This window comes from Xiphophorus hellerii, chromosome 2 (assembly GCF_003331165.1).
Source record: "Xiphophorus hellerii strain 12219 chromosome 2, Xiphophorus_hellerii-4.1, whole genome shotgun sequence".
Taxonomy (NCBI): Eukaryota; Metazoa; Chordata; class Actinopteri; order Cyprinodontiformes; family Poeciliidae; genus Xiphophorus; species Xiphophorus hellerii.
The window spans coordinates 1,735,380-1,752,035 of record NC_045673.1 but is presented as its reverse complement, the minus strand read 5'-3'; the positions used below and the strand labels follow the sequence as shown (position 1 = coordinate 1,752,035).

Below are 16,656 nucleotides of genomic sequence, written 5' to 3'. Positions count from 1 at the left end.
GATGTTTTGCCCTTCTTGTATTAATTTCACAAAATCACGAGCAACAAAATTAGTTTTTTTTGACAAAAAACTTTATTGTTAACGTGAAAAATTATTTCTACAATAATGACAAAAACATAACATCAGTGTTGTGCACTGCTAACCAAAAAATGAGCTGCCAACCCTAAAGCACTAACTAGTTCTGCTAACCCTAAAGCACTAACTAGTTCTTCCAACCCTAAAGCGCTAACTAGTTCTGCTAACCCTAAAGCACTAACTAGTTCTGCTAATGCTAAAGCGCTAACTTTAGGGTTACTGCTTTAGTTCTGCTAATGCTAAAGCGCTACACCACCACAGTATTTAGCAGAAGCTAATGAATACTGAAGTACTAATTCAATTAAATTGTTGAAACCCATGCTCTAGAATTCCTCTAGATTTTATATTCATATCTTGTTTTGTTGTATCTTATTTTGTTCCTGTATGTTTCTTATTGTAAATAAAGCTACAGGAGAGGAAAAAAAGAAGAACATTAAGAGAGGAAACGGAACTGCTGCGTAAACACACGTCACTCCCTTCAAAATAAAAACATGAATATAAACATGTAACTACTTGATAACCAAACCTACAATACAAATTTAAAACTTTGTTAACAGGTGGCACCATTAGGTGTCGTACTCTCCACAGCCTGAGCCTCCATAAAAGGGAAGCTGGAAGGATGGTGGCCAAGCGTTAATTTCCTGTGTGGATTCCTGGTCAGAAAGAGACTGAACATCAGAAGTTGTATCTTCAGTAACGCTACCCCTCGATCAGGAGGTGGGTGAACTACTCTATATGGAGTTGGGTCATAAAAGTCCTGGACTTTACTGTGACCCCTCACTGAATGATTTCATGTGTACACCAAGTCTCCCTCCTGATCGAGGGGTAGTGGAGTCCACAGCGCCTGTGGGTCAGGAAGGACCCCTTCATCAGGTCCACAGGGTGGAGCTTAGAAGTGTCCCTGAAAATAGTGGTGTGGACATCTGTCAAGAAAATGGCTCGGAAGATGTGCAGACAAACGTCAGGGTGGGAGATGAAATGGTGGATTTGCCTGAAACCTGAGATTCAGTCAGATGCTGAGAATGGTGAGGTTGGTATTTCTGAAGATACAACTTCTGATGTTCAGTCTCTTTCTGACCAGGAATCCACACAGGAAATGAACGCTTGGCCACCATCCAGGCTTCCCTTTTATGGAGGCTCAGGCTGTGGAGAGTGCGACACCTAATGGTGCCACATGTTACATTTAATTAACCCAAAGTTTATAAAAACAGTAAATTAGCACGTTAGAATTTATCTGGAAACAATAAACTGGAGAAGCTAAGTGCACTAAATGATTTCAAAGTTAGCAAAAACATGTTTTTAGATTAGCATAAGTTTTCCCTTTTGATGTGAAAGTTTCCACTTTCACATCAAAGAGTTTCTTTTTGTCAAAAAAAAAAAAGAAATTGATGATCGGAATTACTTTTTAAAAGCAATAAGAAAGGTAAAACATCCAAAGGGCTGAATGCTTTTTTCAGGCACTGTAGTTTGACTTTTTCCTCCATGTGCTGTTTTGGGTTTACAGTGAACTACATCATTAAATTTAGTTATGTACGACTGTCATGTTATGCACTGTAGCGACTGACTGATTTGAAACCGTTTACATTTGTAAAAGTCTAGCAATAGTGGGTAACATATCAGTAAGTGAAAAGTGCAGCCAAGGATGAGCAAACACAGAAAATGTGGTTGTTCTACTTCCTGTTCCTGTCTTTGTGAGTGAGCAGCTTGTGACCAAGCCCACATTGTGCCGCATATAGAACTTTGTGGTTTTTAGTTTGAGCTATGAAGTTGTCCAATTTCTGACATCATTTCTCAATCACACAGTGGGGACAATTATTGAATGCATGTTTATCCTCATTAAACAATTGTTGAATGGGTCCACTGACAGGAAATACATACCAGATGTTGTAATGTAATGACACAGGGAGTAAATGCTTATGGAAATGTTTGATGACTTTTTCTGGAAGTTTGAATTGGAGCATTTTATTTGTAATTCCTTCTTTTACCACATCCATGTGTTGACAATCTGTCCCACACCATGATACTGCCACCTCCAGACTTCACAGTTGTTTTTTCAGTTGATGCTCAAAACCACTTCTCTTTCAAACATGGTGTGTTCAAGGACAGAGCTCGGTTTGGACCTTTTCTAACCACGCTGTGTTCTCTCAGTATTTCACTAACTTTTTAAATTTTAAAGGTGCTTAAACTTGCTGTTTCTTTGGCAGTGGTGTTTTGCACTGAAAGTCTGCATTAAGGACATTGTGGTTGAATGCACTACTTATTGTTCTCATGGTGAATGCTATATCAGGCCTCCTCCAGTCTCTGGTTTTTGGTTAACCCTGTCAGAAGTCGTAGGAGGAGCACTATGTCAACATTTTGCAACTATAAGGTTAGAAATGTTATCAGGAAACTAAAGTCATTCACCCATCATTAATTAGTTCTTGTGCAATACTTTCATGTGTGATTTTCCCATGAACTAAAAAATCTTATTTTGCACCAATAGGGATAAGATTGCTTTCTAAAAACTGATTTCTTGCTTTTCAGGCCTTTTTGCCACTTCAACTTTATAACTCAGACTAATTTGTCTTGACTTCAGTGTATGTGTGGATTACAGGTATTACTACAAACATCTGGTTCATATTCCATTTTAGAAATAAAACTGAGAAAAAACATACTCAGTACTCATTTATCCTGGTGTAAATGTCTTGACACATTAATCCAAACCTTAAACTTTGATTTTTTTTATTTCCTTGTTTAGAATTGGCTTCAGCTAAAACAACCAATATTTCTTTAAAAATTTAGTCTAAATTATCCTGAATAAGAACTTGCAAGATTTTACTATCTTAGCAACTCAGATAAAAACATTTGCTGAAAGACTTTTGAGGCGATGCAACAAAAAAAAATTTGTAGTATTTCACAAATCCTAATCTGCATCTCCGGTTCAGCAGTGGATCCATTTCACTTCTGCTCTTAATGTCATTGCCAAGATTTCAACAAGCTTTTTTATTTAATAAATCGGTTGATCTAAATCATCTGAAAAGGAAAAGTTGTTGCTTGGTCAACCAGATGTCAGCAGTGACGGGTTTTTTATGGGTTACGCGGCTCTTCACCCAGGGCGCCATCACATTGAGGAAGCAGGAGCCTGGAATAAGTTTTCCAGGTGTTTTCTCACCATGTGATGGGAAACAGAAGCCTCCCTGTGTTATCCAGGCTCTGCTACAGAAATTAAACAATTTGACAAATTATAGCTTTTAAAAAGTGGTTTATATTTTAAAAAGGTTAACATGCCAAATGGAAGAGAAGGATTATGGTGAACTATATTAAGTGAATCATAGAGTACTGGCATGAAAAGAAAGTTTGAGTCCTAATTTGCTGTTTTTAGGGTTATACCAATAACCTGGTATGCCATCTGAACTTCTGCCATTTATTTTTTATATTTTGTCATGTGATCTGAAGCTGGAATAAACTTATTCGCTTTGTAATGTTGTAAATCTAGTTTATGTTTTATGATTTAGTGAGCCGCAGTCCACTGATGAATGTCACAAACATCTTTATTAACATTTAAATATGTACATTAAATTAACGAGACTCCTGAAGTAGTGAAACATTAGTGACAAAAATAAAGGCAAGACTAGATTTTAAACATAAAAAATTACAGAACATTTTCATAAAACACTTGGCATCTAGAATTAAACCAATCTGTTCTTAAAAGTTACAACAAAAAACATAAAATATTCTAAACTGTAATTTTTGATCAAAAATAAATTGCTACCTAACAACAATTAGTAAAGGAGACATTAAATATGTTAAACTTGGAACAAAAACATGTGCAATTAAAGTACTTCTGTACACTGATGCTCTTTTTAAACATTATATGAAGAAATTTCACATAACCAGAAATGAATAAACTGCATTGAACTTAGATCAGTTAAAACTCGACTAACCAAAGTTTTAAAGGTATAAAGTTTCATGCAAAGTTACTTAAATTATGGTGCTTTGCTATTATGTGTCATGTTAAACATGATATAGAGGAAGTGAAACACATTTAGTACATCTCATGATGGATCTATGTCAATATAACTATATGCTCTTCATAAGTGAAATAAATATGTAGAACAGATAATTGTACTATTCAAGTTAGGGTGAATATACAACTAAAACAAATGTACTAAATATTTCAGCTAGTTGTACATTTAATCCACAACATCATAATGGTACTTATTTTATTTAACCTGAATTTACTGTGTTCTCAGTGGCCCGTGTGATTTAACTAGGACATTTAATAAGTTGGTTAAAGGGTAGTGCTACGTTGTGTTGAGTGTTTTCTGTTTCAGCAGCAGGATCTCCTTTTTGAGGGGCTGCTGATCAGCTGGACCGTTTTCTCCTTCTGCTGGTCTTCTTGTTCCTTCAGGATTCTAAAATAAAAGATGATCAGTTCCAACAGGCACACAGACGGTTTTTACCGCACCGCCGCGTTTTCACATCTACTCTGACTCCAGTGGTTTAAGATGATATTTTTTTATTACATATAGTTTTCTGAAAGTTAAATAATTGGAGTTTTAGAGCCCGATTGTAATATTAGAAATAAAACCAGTAATTACAAATCAGAATTTACTCATAAAAAAAAAAAAAGTTAAATACTTTATAACCAAATTGCCAAAACAAATCTTTTACAAAAACATGAAAGCATTCAGAGGTGGTACATTTATTTCAGAACATGTTTTGTTTTTGCATGAACTGCTCACCTGGCTAAATGCACCATGGACTCGGCCACATTGGCTCCAGAACATGCACTGCATTCAAAGAAGGTCATCTGGCAGTCCTTCAACCAAACATGAAAATAGGATTAAATAAAAGGCAGTAGAGCAGATAAAATGCATTTCCAAGTATAACCCTGATTCTGATCCCAAATAAAAATATAATACTTGTAGGAATTATTTAAAATTAAGACCTTGGCGAGCCTTTCGCCCACTTCCTTCTGAACTTCCCTCTCTGCCTCTTTGTCCGTTTTGTTTCCTAAGAGCATGATGGGTATTTCCCCACCGGTGCCCTCCTGAAAAGCAGTAGATGTAATGAGATTAGGACAGGTAGCTGGTTTTACAGGACTGGTTCATATTAGAGTCATTTCTCAGGAAAACAGACTTTTACTCTGTGGATTCGTTACCTTGACGCTCGTCAGCCAATGTCTGACTGCAGTGAAACTCTGCTCAGCGGTTACATCATACATCACAATCACACCATCAGCTTTGCGAAAGAACTGCTTGGTGATGCTGCGGTACCTGCAGGAGGAACAGGAAGTGGACTATAAGTGGACTTTTGGTCACTTCCTCCTATCGTCACGGTGCTTTAAGCTGCATAAAAACCTGAAGAAAGCTGAGGACTTTCATCCAAGAGACCAGAACTTCTCTAAATTTCCACACTTTCATAATGAAGCTCACCTTTCCTGTCCTGCTGTATCCCACAACTGCAGCGCCACCTGGCTGTTGTCCACAGTTATTGTCTTCACACTGTAGTCTATGCCTGTAGAATGTGACACACAAACACAAGTTAAAAAGTGATGGAATTCATTTTAATGTTCATCTTCCTTATTTCAGTGACCATTTTGTGATTCACTGAAATATTAAAAACGGCTCCCAAGGCAACAGATGAGCCACTGCTGTGTCCAAACTGAACCAAAGGTGACAGAAATGTATTTGTTGAATGGTGGCCGTTACATTTAACAATTAATGAAGGAAAAAGGAAAGAAAAACTGAAGCAGAACCTGAGAATTTCAATCAATTTACTGCAAACCACATTTTTAGTCTAACATCTAATTTCATAAAACAGAATGACATCAGAAATTTAAAGCATAACCCTCATGTGAAATCATAACTCCACCAATACCAAAGAGGGCGGAGTCAAGAGACACTGAGGGGTGTGGCCAGGTTCTCATTGAGTCATAACCAAACCGGTGCAGCCAAACACATGACTTTCCTGTTTTAGTTTTCATTGACTGACAGGAAGTGAAAAATGTTTACACTGCGTACCGACAGTGGCGCAGGTTCCCGGGTGGAAGCGGTCGTCACAGAATCTCTGGAGGAGCGAAGTTTTTCCCACGCTGGAGTTTCCCACCAGGACGACCTTGAAGAGGCGATCAGGAGCCGAAGGAACGCTTTCCTCCTGGGAACCATTAAAGGAAAAGTTGGGCCCAGTAAACCTGCTGGTTTACTTTAATCCAGCTTAGCTACATGTGGCGATGCTTACATTGATGGTGGTTTCCTTGCCAACCGGCTGACCTCTTGGAGATGACGGGACCTGCCGTTCCTCAGACTGCTGCTCAGGGATCGGCGATGACCTGCGGCGAGGTTCGCTCATCACATCCACTCCGTCTTCATCATCCAACTGAGTCTCCACTTCAGCACAGTTCTGCAGGGCGGTCTGAGCCAGGCTGTTGTTCAGTAAATAGGGGAGGTGGTCTTCTTCTATGGAGATAATCCTCTGGAAACGACTCCTTGCTTCAGCTGGGAAGGACGGCTGGTAGAAGCCGTTAAGGTTCTGCCTCAGGGCGGTGGAGGTCGGCTCCTCCTCATCCTCACTGCAGAAACACCAAACATGAAGCTGCAGCTGCTAACCCAGAGCGTTAGCTTCACTTCTGTGTGGTTTACCTTTTAAACACATCTGTGTTTGCTTGCTTCACTCCATCAATAAAAGACCGGTGCTTCAAGCTTTTCTTGGTTCCTTTTGGTTTCTGCAAAGTGAGATTTGTTTTTCAATTTTTAATACACGATTCTGGAAAAAAAGATTTGAAAAACAGAAAATGAATGCAGAAAATCTCTGAACACAACACACCTGAAAGGACATGTCTCTTTCATCCCGCAAATGTTTGTTCATTTCTCTGAAATAAAAAGACAGATGAAAACTAACGGCTGTTTTAGGGGTTAATGCTTAAAGGTAGAAATGGGTCGCCACCTTTTTGCATTACTGATCACCTCAAACATCACCTAGAATCTGGGCTTATTCAGGTGCCTACTCATGTCTCCTCACCAATCACATGTTGTGACTAAAAAGCAGAGTAAATAAAGCTCTTGATTTTACATGCAGGAAGCAGAAAGAGCATTTCATCTCTTCATTTCAATGTTTCTTTTATGTCTTCCTGCTGCAGAAGATAAAATCACATGATTGTTTTTCTGGACATCTGAAACTGTAGGACAACGATCAGTTAAGCTGGGTCACCACTGAATGTTTGATATGTTGGAAAATATCAGTTAATATTGAAATTAAATGCACTTTTCTCCAATCTGATGGTGGAAGAATATGAATATCCAATAAAGAACTATACATACTGTATATTTGTTGTTGAGTTCATATTTCTATTTAACAATTTAGCTGCAAAAAGGGCTTTTAAATTGAAATTGTTACTTATTTTATCATAAAATATAATTACAGACGTTGCAATTAACTTGATTAAAAATCTTAAATCGAGTCCCACCACTAGTTCTGAAATGTCAACATGCATTCGATCTGAAACAGTCAAAAATGGAGTCAAACCTCAAAAGGTCCAGCTGTTTGTGAAGACTTGCTCTCTCTCGCTGCAGTCCTTCACTCAGTCTGTAGATCTCCCTGTTCAAAAATAGTCCGTTTGTTCTGTAGTTTTCCTTCAAATTCAAATATGAGCCAGAGTAGAGAAAACAACAACAAAAAAGAAACAAGGTTCTACCAGAGACAGCAAATAATGTTAAAAGCAGCCAGACGTTATTCTGACTGATCTGAATGTTTGCTCACATCTCCTTCTCCTCGTGAAGTCGTGCCGACTGCTCCTGCAGCAGACCCAGCTGCTCCTGCGCCAGCGTCAGCTCCTGGCTCACCAGCTCCAGCTCTCGGGCCAAGTCGTCGTTCGTCTGCTTCAGCTTCACGTTTTCCACTTTGGTCTCATGTTGTTCACTGTGGAGTTCCTGACACTGACACTCCAACTGGATAGAAATTGTTCAAGAAAAATGATTAAACTTTTAAAATTAAAGATATTTTTAATATGCATTTGCTCTTCTCTTAGCACTTTTCACCTTTCAATGCAAAACATTATTGCATGCAGAGTCTCAATTTATTCCTTTTCAGTCAGAATTTCTGTTTTGCGTTGATGAAACTATTGAAATGTGAATTAAAGCAGCCGTTTTAGGAATTTAGCTCCAGTAAATATAGTTTTAATAAAAACTGGAGAATAAAATTTATTCATGTTGATGGGCTCAGATGCAACCATTTTAACAGTGTTGATGAAGAGATGCTGAACGTCATCATTATGTTTTATTGGCTTCAGGTTATCAGTTATCCAGGGTCTGATTCTTCCTGCTCTGACAGTTTATGGTTTGTTTGCTTTTCTCTTATGAATAAAAGGTTTTGATCTGGAGTCTGAACGTTTCCACCGACCCGTCTCTGTTTCTGGAAGAGCTGCTCCAGGTCCTTCTCCTTGCTGGACAGCTGCAGCTCCAGGTCTTTACTTCGGGACAGATATCGATCGTAGTCCTACAGCACAGTTTTTAAAAAGAAATTTAATGGAAATACTAAAACCTTGACCAAATACAAAAAGTTCAGGAAAATAATTGTCCAGTTTTTACCTGCAGTAGTATTTTGTCTTTTTCATTTTTTATCTGCTGCTCCATTTCTTCATACAGGTGCTGGATCTCATCGTCATGTGTTGCTGTTTTCCTAAACAGATAAAAATCATTAATGTGCAATAAAAGGAAATGAGCTTGTAGTTAAAGTAAAATTTGTGGGGGTTTTTTTTAAACAGGTGACAGAAACCATGACTTTTCAAAGAGGCTGATGGCGTCTCAGACCTTTTGAGGGCACTTTCCATGTCTCTCTTCTCCTGGTTGGCGTCTCTGATCTGCGCCGTCACTCTGGCCAGGAAATGCTCAAAGTTTGACAGAAGTTGAGGCTCATCGCGGCGCAGCTGGGCCCACAGGCTGCGCACCTCTGCAGGGCTGACAACAGAGTTCAGACGTTTTTACTCCACTGATTTTCAGTCAAACTCAAGTCTGTACTTTGACTAGGCCATGAATCAGCTTCAGACTCCCTCTAAAGGAAGATGAACAGGACAAGGCTTTGGCTGTTTCTGAAAAACTAAATGAAAACATCCATCATTAAAATGAAGACGGAAAAAAAAGATTTTAGTTTTGTAATTGTCTCGGAAATTAGTTTAAAAAAAAACAAAAAAACAACAACATTGGATTCTTAATTTTTGTTTTCTTGAAAAGGGAAAAAAGAAAATGGGTGAACCAGAAATGGATTGAAAATCTATTCAAATGTTTGGAAAAAAATGCATTTCATTGTGCAGTAAATAAACTTATTGAAAGACAAAAACATGAAAGTCAAACTAAAATTTAAAAAAAGGTAAAATACACTAAATTGTGAGAAATTCCAGTTTGGTTGCATCCAATAACACTAGCTGAAAACTTTGGTCTATGACTTGATTCAAATTTAAAATACTTTAATTTAAAATGTTTTTTTGTGGGATTCTCTGAACGGAGTTCCAATTTTATTAGGAATGTCACAAAAATCCACCAACCTTCATTTAACGTCCAACCAAATGAAGATCAGCCTGTGCTGCACAAACTGAAATGATCAAAAATGTCGACCCTGCTCCCATCATGCTGCAGAGTCAGTAAGTTCCTTAAATGCATCATCCAGATCTTAAGAGATGAACTACATCTTACATAAGATTCAATCTTTTAGTTGGACATAGATGAAAAAAAAAAGCCATGAAAAAATGTTTTACAAATTTTAAAACAATTAAATTTAGATGAAGTTTTTTAAAGCTTCTTATTCATTTTCTGCAGGTCTCCTACTCTTTAGGACCAACGTCTGACAGGCAGCACAGGAAACGCTGAGCGGAAACTTCCGGTCCTCTTCACTAAAATCCTCGGCTGAGTTTGTGAAACGTAGCGCAGACATTCAGACCTGAACCTGAACTCACTGTTCCAGGAGGCTGCTGGCGCCCAGGCTCTCCATGAGCATCGCAAAGTGCTTTTCCTCGTCATCCTCAGCCGCGCCTGGACCCTCCTTCCACCGGGACTGGTACAGAACCTCCGGCACGCTTTTACTCAGGTTCTTCTCAGTCATGATGTCATCTACAGAAATCCTACGGCCAAACAAAAATGCACCTACAAAAACATAAAATAGAGCTCATAAACAAGCAGGTCAGATGCAGGTTGGAGTCATATTTAGTTTTGGAAACTTACTGAAACCAGAGGAGAACTCTTCCAGCGTGAGGAATCCGTTTCCATCAGAATCGAGCGAATCGAAAACGTTCTCCAGCTCATCTGCACTCAGAGGAAGCTCACCATTCAGCCTCTGTCAGAAAGCACAAAAACCCATCAGGTTAACAAAATCCAAGGACACTAATGTCACTGTAGCTATAACAACTGCCATGCGAGTGTTTTATGTGGAGCAGCAACTATTAGTAAAGGAGAAAGACGCACATTTTCATCCTCTCATCTCAGTAAACCAGATTATGTTAACCAGGATAAACATGACCAACCAGACCAACTGCAGCTGAGGAGAATCAGACAAAAACTCTCCCAAATTATTTTAAATTGTTGCTATAAAATGCATTTGTAAATTAAAAACCATTTATGTAGAGGAAAATCTTTGACATTGCAGCTTATTTTAAACCATCAGGTTGAGAGGAAGACGTAATGTGAATCTCCTGTGAGCCAACAGAGCCACACCTCTGGTGGTTTTCAGTGTTTACACGGTTTAATGTTGACTGAAGCCGCCTGTAAAACCCAGAGCTGGACACAGAAAGGAAAACATCTGCTTTGAACAACCAGCTGTTCTGGAGAGTCTTATCTGCTGGAGACACATCGCTTCATCAAACAGCAGAGCAGTGAAGCCATCCAGCTGGAGATCCTGGTCAGAACCAACAAACTGATTCAACTGCAAACAAACTACATGGAGCCAAGTTAAAGCCTCTGATTCCTCTGCTTTAGTTTTTATCCTAAATGTTTCAGATAATCAAACCATCAATATCCCACAAATAGATTTCAAATGATGATTTGACGGAACAAAGTTATCCTAACTAACCTTCTTGTTAAATCAAATTCACCCACCATATTTTTGGAGTGTAATGTAACTAAGACCTAAATCGTGTCGGACCTGCAGAGTAAGGAAAACGATTTAGGAGAACTTGTCTGACAACATGAAGTAGGATAAATGTTCACCAAGCAGAACATCATGTTCTGATGTGAAGAAATTCAGGAACACATGAGAAAATCTGACATCAGTGTGGAAAAGGTCACATATCCAGAGAGCTGAGAAAAAACACGGAGAACACAGAACAGTGGAGAACGTTCCCATTAGAGGCCAACCCAGCAGAACTACTCCAACAAATCATCCAGAACGTCCACAACATCCGGCGGTGGTTTCATTTGGAGCCGGAAATTAAACTCTGGATTTCCAGTCAAGGGAACAAAACAAAAAACCCTGAAGTCAGACTTTAAATTCAGAAAGTACAATTTTATTACTATTTTTCCATAATGGTGAATTACAGTGTCAATATGGCCGCTTCTTTGATCAACTGTGGTGGAAATCTGTTTACTTTACAAGACACACATGTAAGAGTTTAAACACAACGTTACATGCAGCGCCGGCAACTCTGAGCAAATTAAAACCAGCGTTTGCTTCTTTTGGTCCAGACCAGACGACTTTCCTGCTGGGAATTCTCCCCATGTTAACCGGAACGCCGTTACATAGAATAAGGTAAACGGAACGCAGCTTAAAACTCTGCAGGCCTCCCTGCCTCAGTTAGGGTCAGAGGTCATGATATAAGAAAAATAAAAAAACTAAGAGACCAGGCAAAAATGGCTTTCATGGGAATTCATCTCAGATTTACAAAAAGAAATAAAAAATCTGTAGACTGATGGAGCAAAAGTCCAACTTTTTAAAGGTGGGTATCCATCGGAAACTAGAGTTTCAGAATCAGAACATTAAACCAACAGTCAAACTTGGCCACGAATTAAACCAGTAGAGCCACTTTAGATTGAATCATAATTCCTCCACAAAGATGTGAAAAACTTTACAGCCGTTATCAGACAGATGATTCAGCTGTTGCTGCCCAGAGAGCCACATCCGCTTATTTGCTTTAGGTAGCAATTAGTTTTTCACAAAGGGCCAGACTGGACGGCCGTTTCCCCTTCATCTCTTAAATCACTTGAAAACACCTCTGTGTTTACTCAGCTTATCTTTGACAGAAAGATTTGTTTAATGATTTGAAACATTTCACAAATAAAGTATAAATCATTTAAACAGTTTGGTTGAACTGATTTAGCAGAATTGCCTCTAATTACCAGATCATCACCATAAACAGCAGATCAAAGCTCCTCCTGAGTAATTATGATCCATAGAAACGGAGCATTGAAGTGGCTCATCAAAGGCCTGGATGTGGATCTGATGGACCAGAGAATCTGCACAATAATGCAGGTGGAGAGGCTGTGTGACAAAGAGTCTCCGTCTCTTTTGTGTTGCTTTGAGTGAGCTGCACAGTAACATCACGCTCCTGTTTGGGATCAGTAATGAGCGCTCTGGCCGGCCCTGCAGTCTGTTCAGTGGTGGGACAACAAAGCCAGAAATGATTCTTTATTCTGAGAGATGAAAAGGTTCTATGAAAACAGCAACACTAAACAAATCAGGAGTTTTTCCAGTTTCATTTAACTACAGATTTCCTTTCAAATCTCTTCTGCTCTTATGTCCTAAAGTCCTATTTAAACTTCTAAACAATCAGGTTTTATCTGATTACAGTTAATCAAATTAATCCATTTATTTAAGAATAAAGATGCAACAAGAATTTGGGTGTAATCTCCAACCAGCAGGCTCACCTGCATGTCCCGGCGGGTGATGAATCCCTTGTTCTCTGTGTCGCACATCTGGAAGAACTCGTGAGTTTTCTCCAGGATAGTGTTCTGTCCCACATCTGAACTCCGGCTCCTACTCGAGTCGTCCTCCTCTGCACTCGTCCGGTCGCTGCCTCCTCGTGTTTGCAGCGTTGTCCGTGCCGCGCGGATGTTAGGACACGGCGCAGTGAAAGCTGCCATGGTGTCAGCGAGTGTTTTCTATGAGCCAGCTGCAGACAGAGGGCTGGAGGAAGTGGAGCTTCAAGCTGCTGTGGAACCAAAGCTTTCAGCAATGTCACCGATTGTCATCTCTTAGCAACCACCTTTTTAATTAGTAGATGAAACCTATGAGGAATACAGAAGGAGGGTCTTTAGTTACAACCTCTGGTCCAGTAAATACAACAGGAGGAATTTACTGAATCACAAAAATAGAGAGCTGCACAAACATTCACACACTTTAAACTTTTAAAAACACTGCTAGGCAAAACCAGAAACCTAAAAATAAAAACCTATAATAGTACACTGCAACCTGTTACCGTAAAGAATAACAGCATTTCAAAATCCTTAAAGTGAAAAAAACAGCAAAAAACTGAAAAGTGTGGTGTGCAGGTGAATTTAGCCACCAAATGGTTACAAGCAGCAGTGGACACTGCTAACGCTAACGCACTAATCAAACATTAGTTCTGCTAACGCTGAGTGCCATACCAACACGGTATTTAGCAGAAGCTAATGTGCGTTAGCCGACTCCCACCATGTGTCAATAGCTGCGTTTTCATTGCTGATGTTCATAAAACTGTTGATATTCCAGGACTTTCCTAAACGCATCATGCCATCATTCTACCACTTCCTGTCTGTCATCTTTGGCTTTTCCACCAAATGATTGATTTTTCTCTATCATTTAAATTAAATTACAATTTTTCTCATGACTCTTGTGGTGCAGAGTCATGAGACCAATTTTCACTAAATTGGCATTTTGTGAAATTCACCAATTTTTGATCATAAAAAAAATCCCATCCTAGTGTAAAAATCTATCAAAAAAAGTGTTTTTAATTTCCATTTATGTAATTCCAATTTGTGCCAAATGGCCAATGGAGCTGATATCACACTCTACAGGGTCAGATACATTAACACACACCTCTCTGTGCAGTCTGAGCTTCAGAAAGTGATTCTTTAGAACAGATCTTTCACTCATGGTTTTAATTTTTTATTACTTTTAAGATTTGCCGACTGGTTGCCAATTTTGCCTAATTGACCACAGCAGGTGTTCGGTCAGAAAGCATGCAGGAAATCACCTGTAGTGACCTTTGCTCTTTGCATTCGATGTTCCCCACTGAGACTGATGACTTCTGACAGGTAAACCTTTGCTTTATTGACTGGCTGATGTAACTCAGACTGGGAGCACTGGTTTGGAAGATTGCCTCCCACTTGCACTTCAGTATTCTTGATTAATTTATGAGTGATGATCCATATTAATATAGATATGATGAACAAGAAGACAAAAAAAACATACATGTAGAGAAACTGACAGCAAAAAAGTTGCTTTAGGAATAAGACAAATGATTTTTATTTATTTTAAAAAAATAAATAAAAATCAGGTTGAATTTCAGTTAATTTGGAATTTAAATCCAGTTCTTCCAAACTCTAATCCCAATTCACACTGGAGCATCTTTCATATTCCACAATGTAAATGTATTCCATCAGATTGGACTAAAAGATAAACAATTCACATAGTTTTGAAGATATTTGAATTTTCTCAATTTGTTTTGAAGTTGAACCAAAATATTTTGCGAGGATGACGAGCCTCATGAGGAAACGACAAGTCAGCGTGAACAAGACGAAAGATATAAGGGAACCAAGTTTAAACTGTTTGGAAAGAATGACGCAGGACTTTTTCCTCTGTTCATGATGCATTCACTGTAAATGGGAATTTTTCAGACCTAAAATAGAAGGTAAGGACAACATAATAAAAGGCTCTAGATAAATGTATTAAACCATGTCACTGAATCGGTAATAAAAAATAAAATCAGAGGAATAGTGTGAAAATCTAAGCGTTAAGATACCTAAACTTAAAACCAACTTATTGGATTTCCAGTCAGACCAGAAGACTAAAAAATATGAATCATATTTACCAGCCACAGCAGAAAAGTTAGCAACTTTAATTTCTGGTTAAGTTTTCTGAAATTGGTGGAGTGGAAAACAAGGACTGTTTACATCAGGATCCATATTTTCTGACTAGTTGATGTCCAGGATTTCTGTTTGCAAATCCGTGAAGGTGAAAATGTTTTCCCCTCTGACTTTAGCCTGGCCGTCATGCTGCTGTTTCATTCAGGAGCAATGTGTGCTTTGCATGCAGACTTTATCAGTTTTAGGTCTCGACATGCAACAGCTGTTAGACCTGCAGCAGTTAGCAGCGCTAAGGTCCGGACCGCAGTCACAAACTGAGTCCGAACCACAACCAGGCTCTGCGAAACCTCTTAGTCCAAACCACCAAACAACACGATCTGCAAAAGCCGCAGTGATGAATGACCTACATGTGAACAATAACCACCCACCGGATCATGAAATGTCATAAAAATAAGTTCAGGTTTTTGTCTCAAACTGCGTCAGGGTGACATGGAAGCAGGTGTTTCATCAGACACACCTGAGCTGCTTGTTTTCTCAGCTCACCTGAAACTTTCCCCGCCTCATCCTGTAGGAATTAATCCATCTGAGAAATGAAAAAGAAATGCATTTTAGAAAACAGAAATCTCCAAGTCAATAAATACACAGCTCCTTCAATATCAGACCGAACTTCTGCAGCAGAAAGGAAGAGTTACAGGAGCAGCTGTGTAAAACTGAAGTAGTTAACATCGAAAAGCTGCAATAAATGAGCGCAAGTTTTCTTAAAGGAAACGAGCAACAGACAGAATAAACAAGAAAACCTGTTTAAATAAGATAAAACAAACTCTTCCTCCCTGTTATTTAGAAACTTCCTCTAACAAACGCAACCTCACTCACGCTCTCAAATCAACTTAAACTGTGAGACGCACTTCCTTATAACTTCTCTCAGACGCCAAGGTGTTTCTCACTTCACCTAAACCCGTTCAAGTTTCCCCGGGCGGCGGGAACAAAGTCTGGCTCAGGAGAAGCGGAATTAAACGTCTCACCGCCGAACGAGCAGCTGGACCGAGGCTGTGCGGTTCTTCACCGCGGACAGGTGATGTCGCAGCTCCGAGACTGGAGGAATTTCACTGCTCTGACGAAGAGCATGGGGGAGGGAGGGGCGTAGTCATCCGCTGTTACCTTGGCAACGCCAACACGGAAGTTAAATCTCGTAAGACACGTGCTGTGGAGGAAAACCTAAAATACTACTAAGGTTTTCATCTTTTCTTTCGGAAGTAAGAGGAAATGACCGAAACAGTTTACAGGAGACCGAACGCGCTCCGTCAGGTTCTGTTTAGAATCTTCACTGTAAAGTTTATTTTACATACATGTAGCCAATATTTACAGACACATTTAATAAATGAGAATATTACGGAGAAGTGAAACACATTGTGTATATGAAGTAGACAAAGATTAATGTTTTAATCTGACAAACGAGGTTCATCCGGACGTAATTCATTAAATATGACCGCAATAATAATAATAATGATGATTATTATTTTTAATATAATTATTTAAAAGGTACCTTTCAGAGCACAGAAAGTCAACATACAAGAATAAATTAAAACATTTAAACCAGAAAAAAATAAAAATAAAT

At 38.9% G+C, this 16,656-nt stretch overlaps 1 protein-coding gene across 7 annotated transcripts; it reads right to left on the bottom strand.

Moving 5' to 3' along the window:
• Positions 1-3,587: 3,587 nt before the first annotated feature.
• Positions 3,588-16,165, bottom strand: cracr2aa (calcium release activated channel regulator 2Aa). Of its 7 annotated transcripts, none has more exons than XM_032587396.1 (20): positions 16,064-16,165; positions 15,585-15,624; positions 13,241-13,262; positions 12,903-13,147; positions 10,269-10,380; positions 10,004-10,190; positions 8,865-9,011; positions 8,643-8,733; positions 8,455-8,550; positions 7,816-8,003; positions 7,582-7,653; positions 6,883-6,928; positions 6,699-6,781; positions 6,298-6,628; positions 6,081-6,213; positions 5,493-5,574; positions 5,219-5,333; positions 5,006-5,107; positions 4,800-4,876; positions 3,588-4,469 (listed from the first exon to the last, which is right to left on the bottom strand). In XM_032587396.1, exons 4-20 carry the CDS (start codon positions 13,116-13,118, stop codon positions 4,385-4,387), a joined length of 2,163 nt encoding a protein of 720 aa, XP_032443287.1. In that variant the 5' UTR covers positions 13,119-13,147; positions 13,241-13,262; positions 15,585-15,624; positions 16,064-16,165; the 3' UTR covers positions 3,588-4,384. The 7 variants fall into 7 exon arrangements, with proteins under 7 accessions (XP_032443287.1, XP_032443290.1, XP_032443263.1 ...); XM_032587399.1 differs by lacking the exon at positions 16,064-16,165 and adding an exon at positions 15,947-16,032; XM_032587372.1 differs by having other exon boundaries at positions 12,903-13,262.
• Between the last annotated feature and the right edge of the window lie 491 nt (positions 16,166-16,656).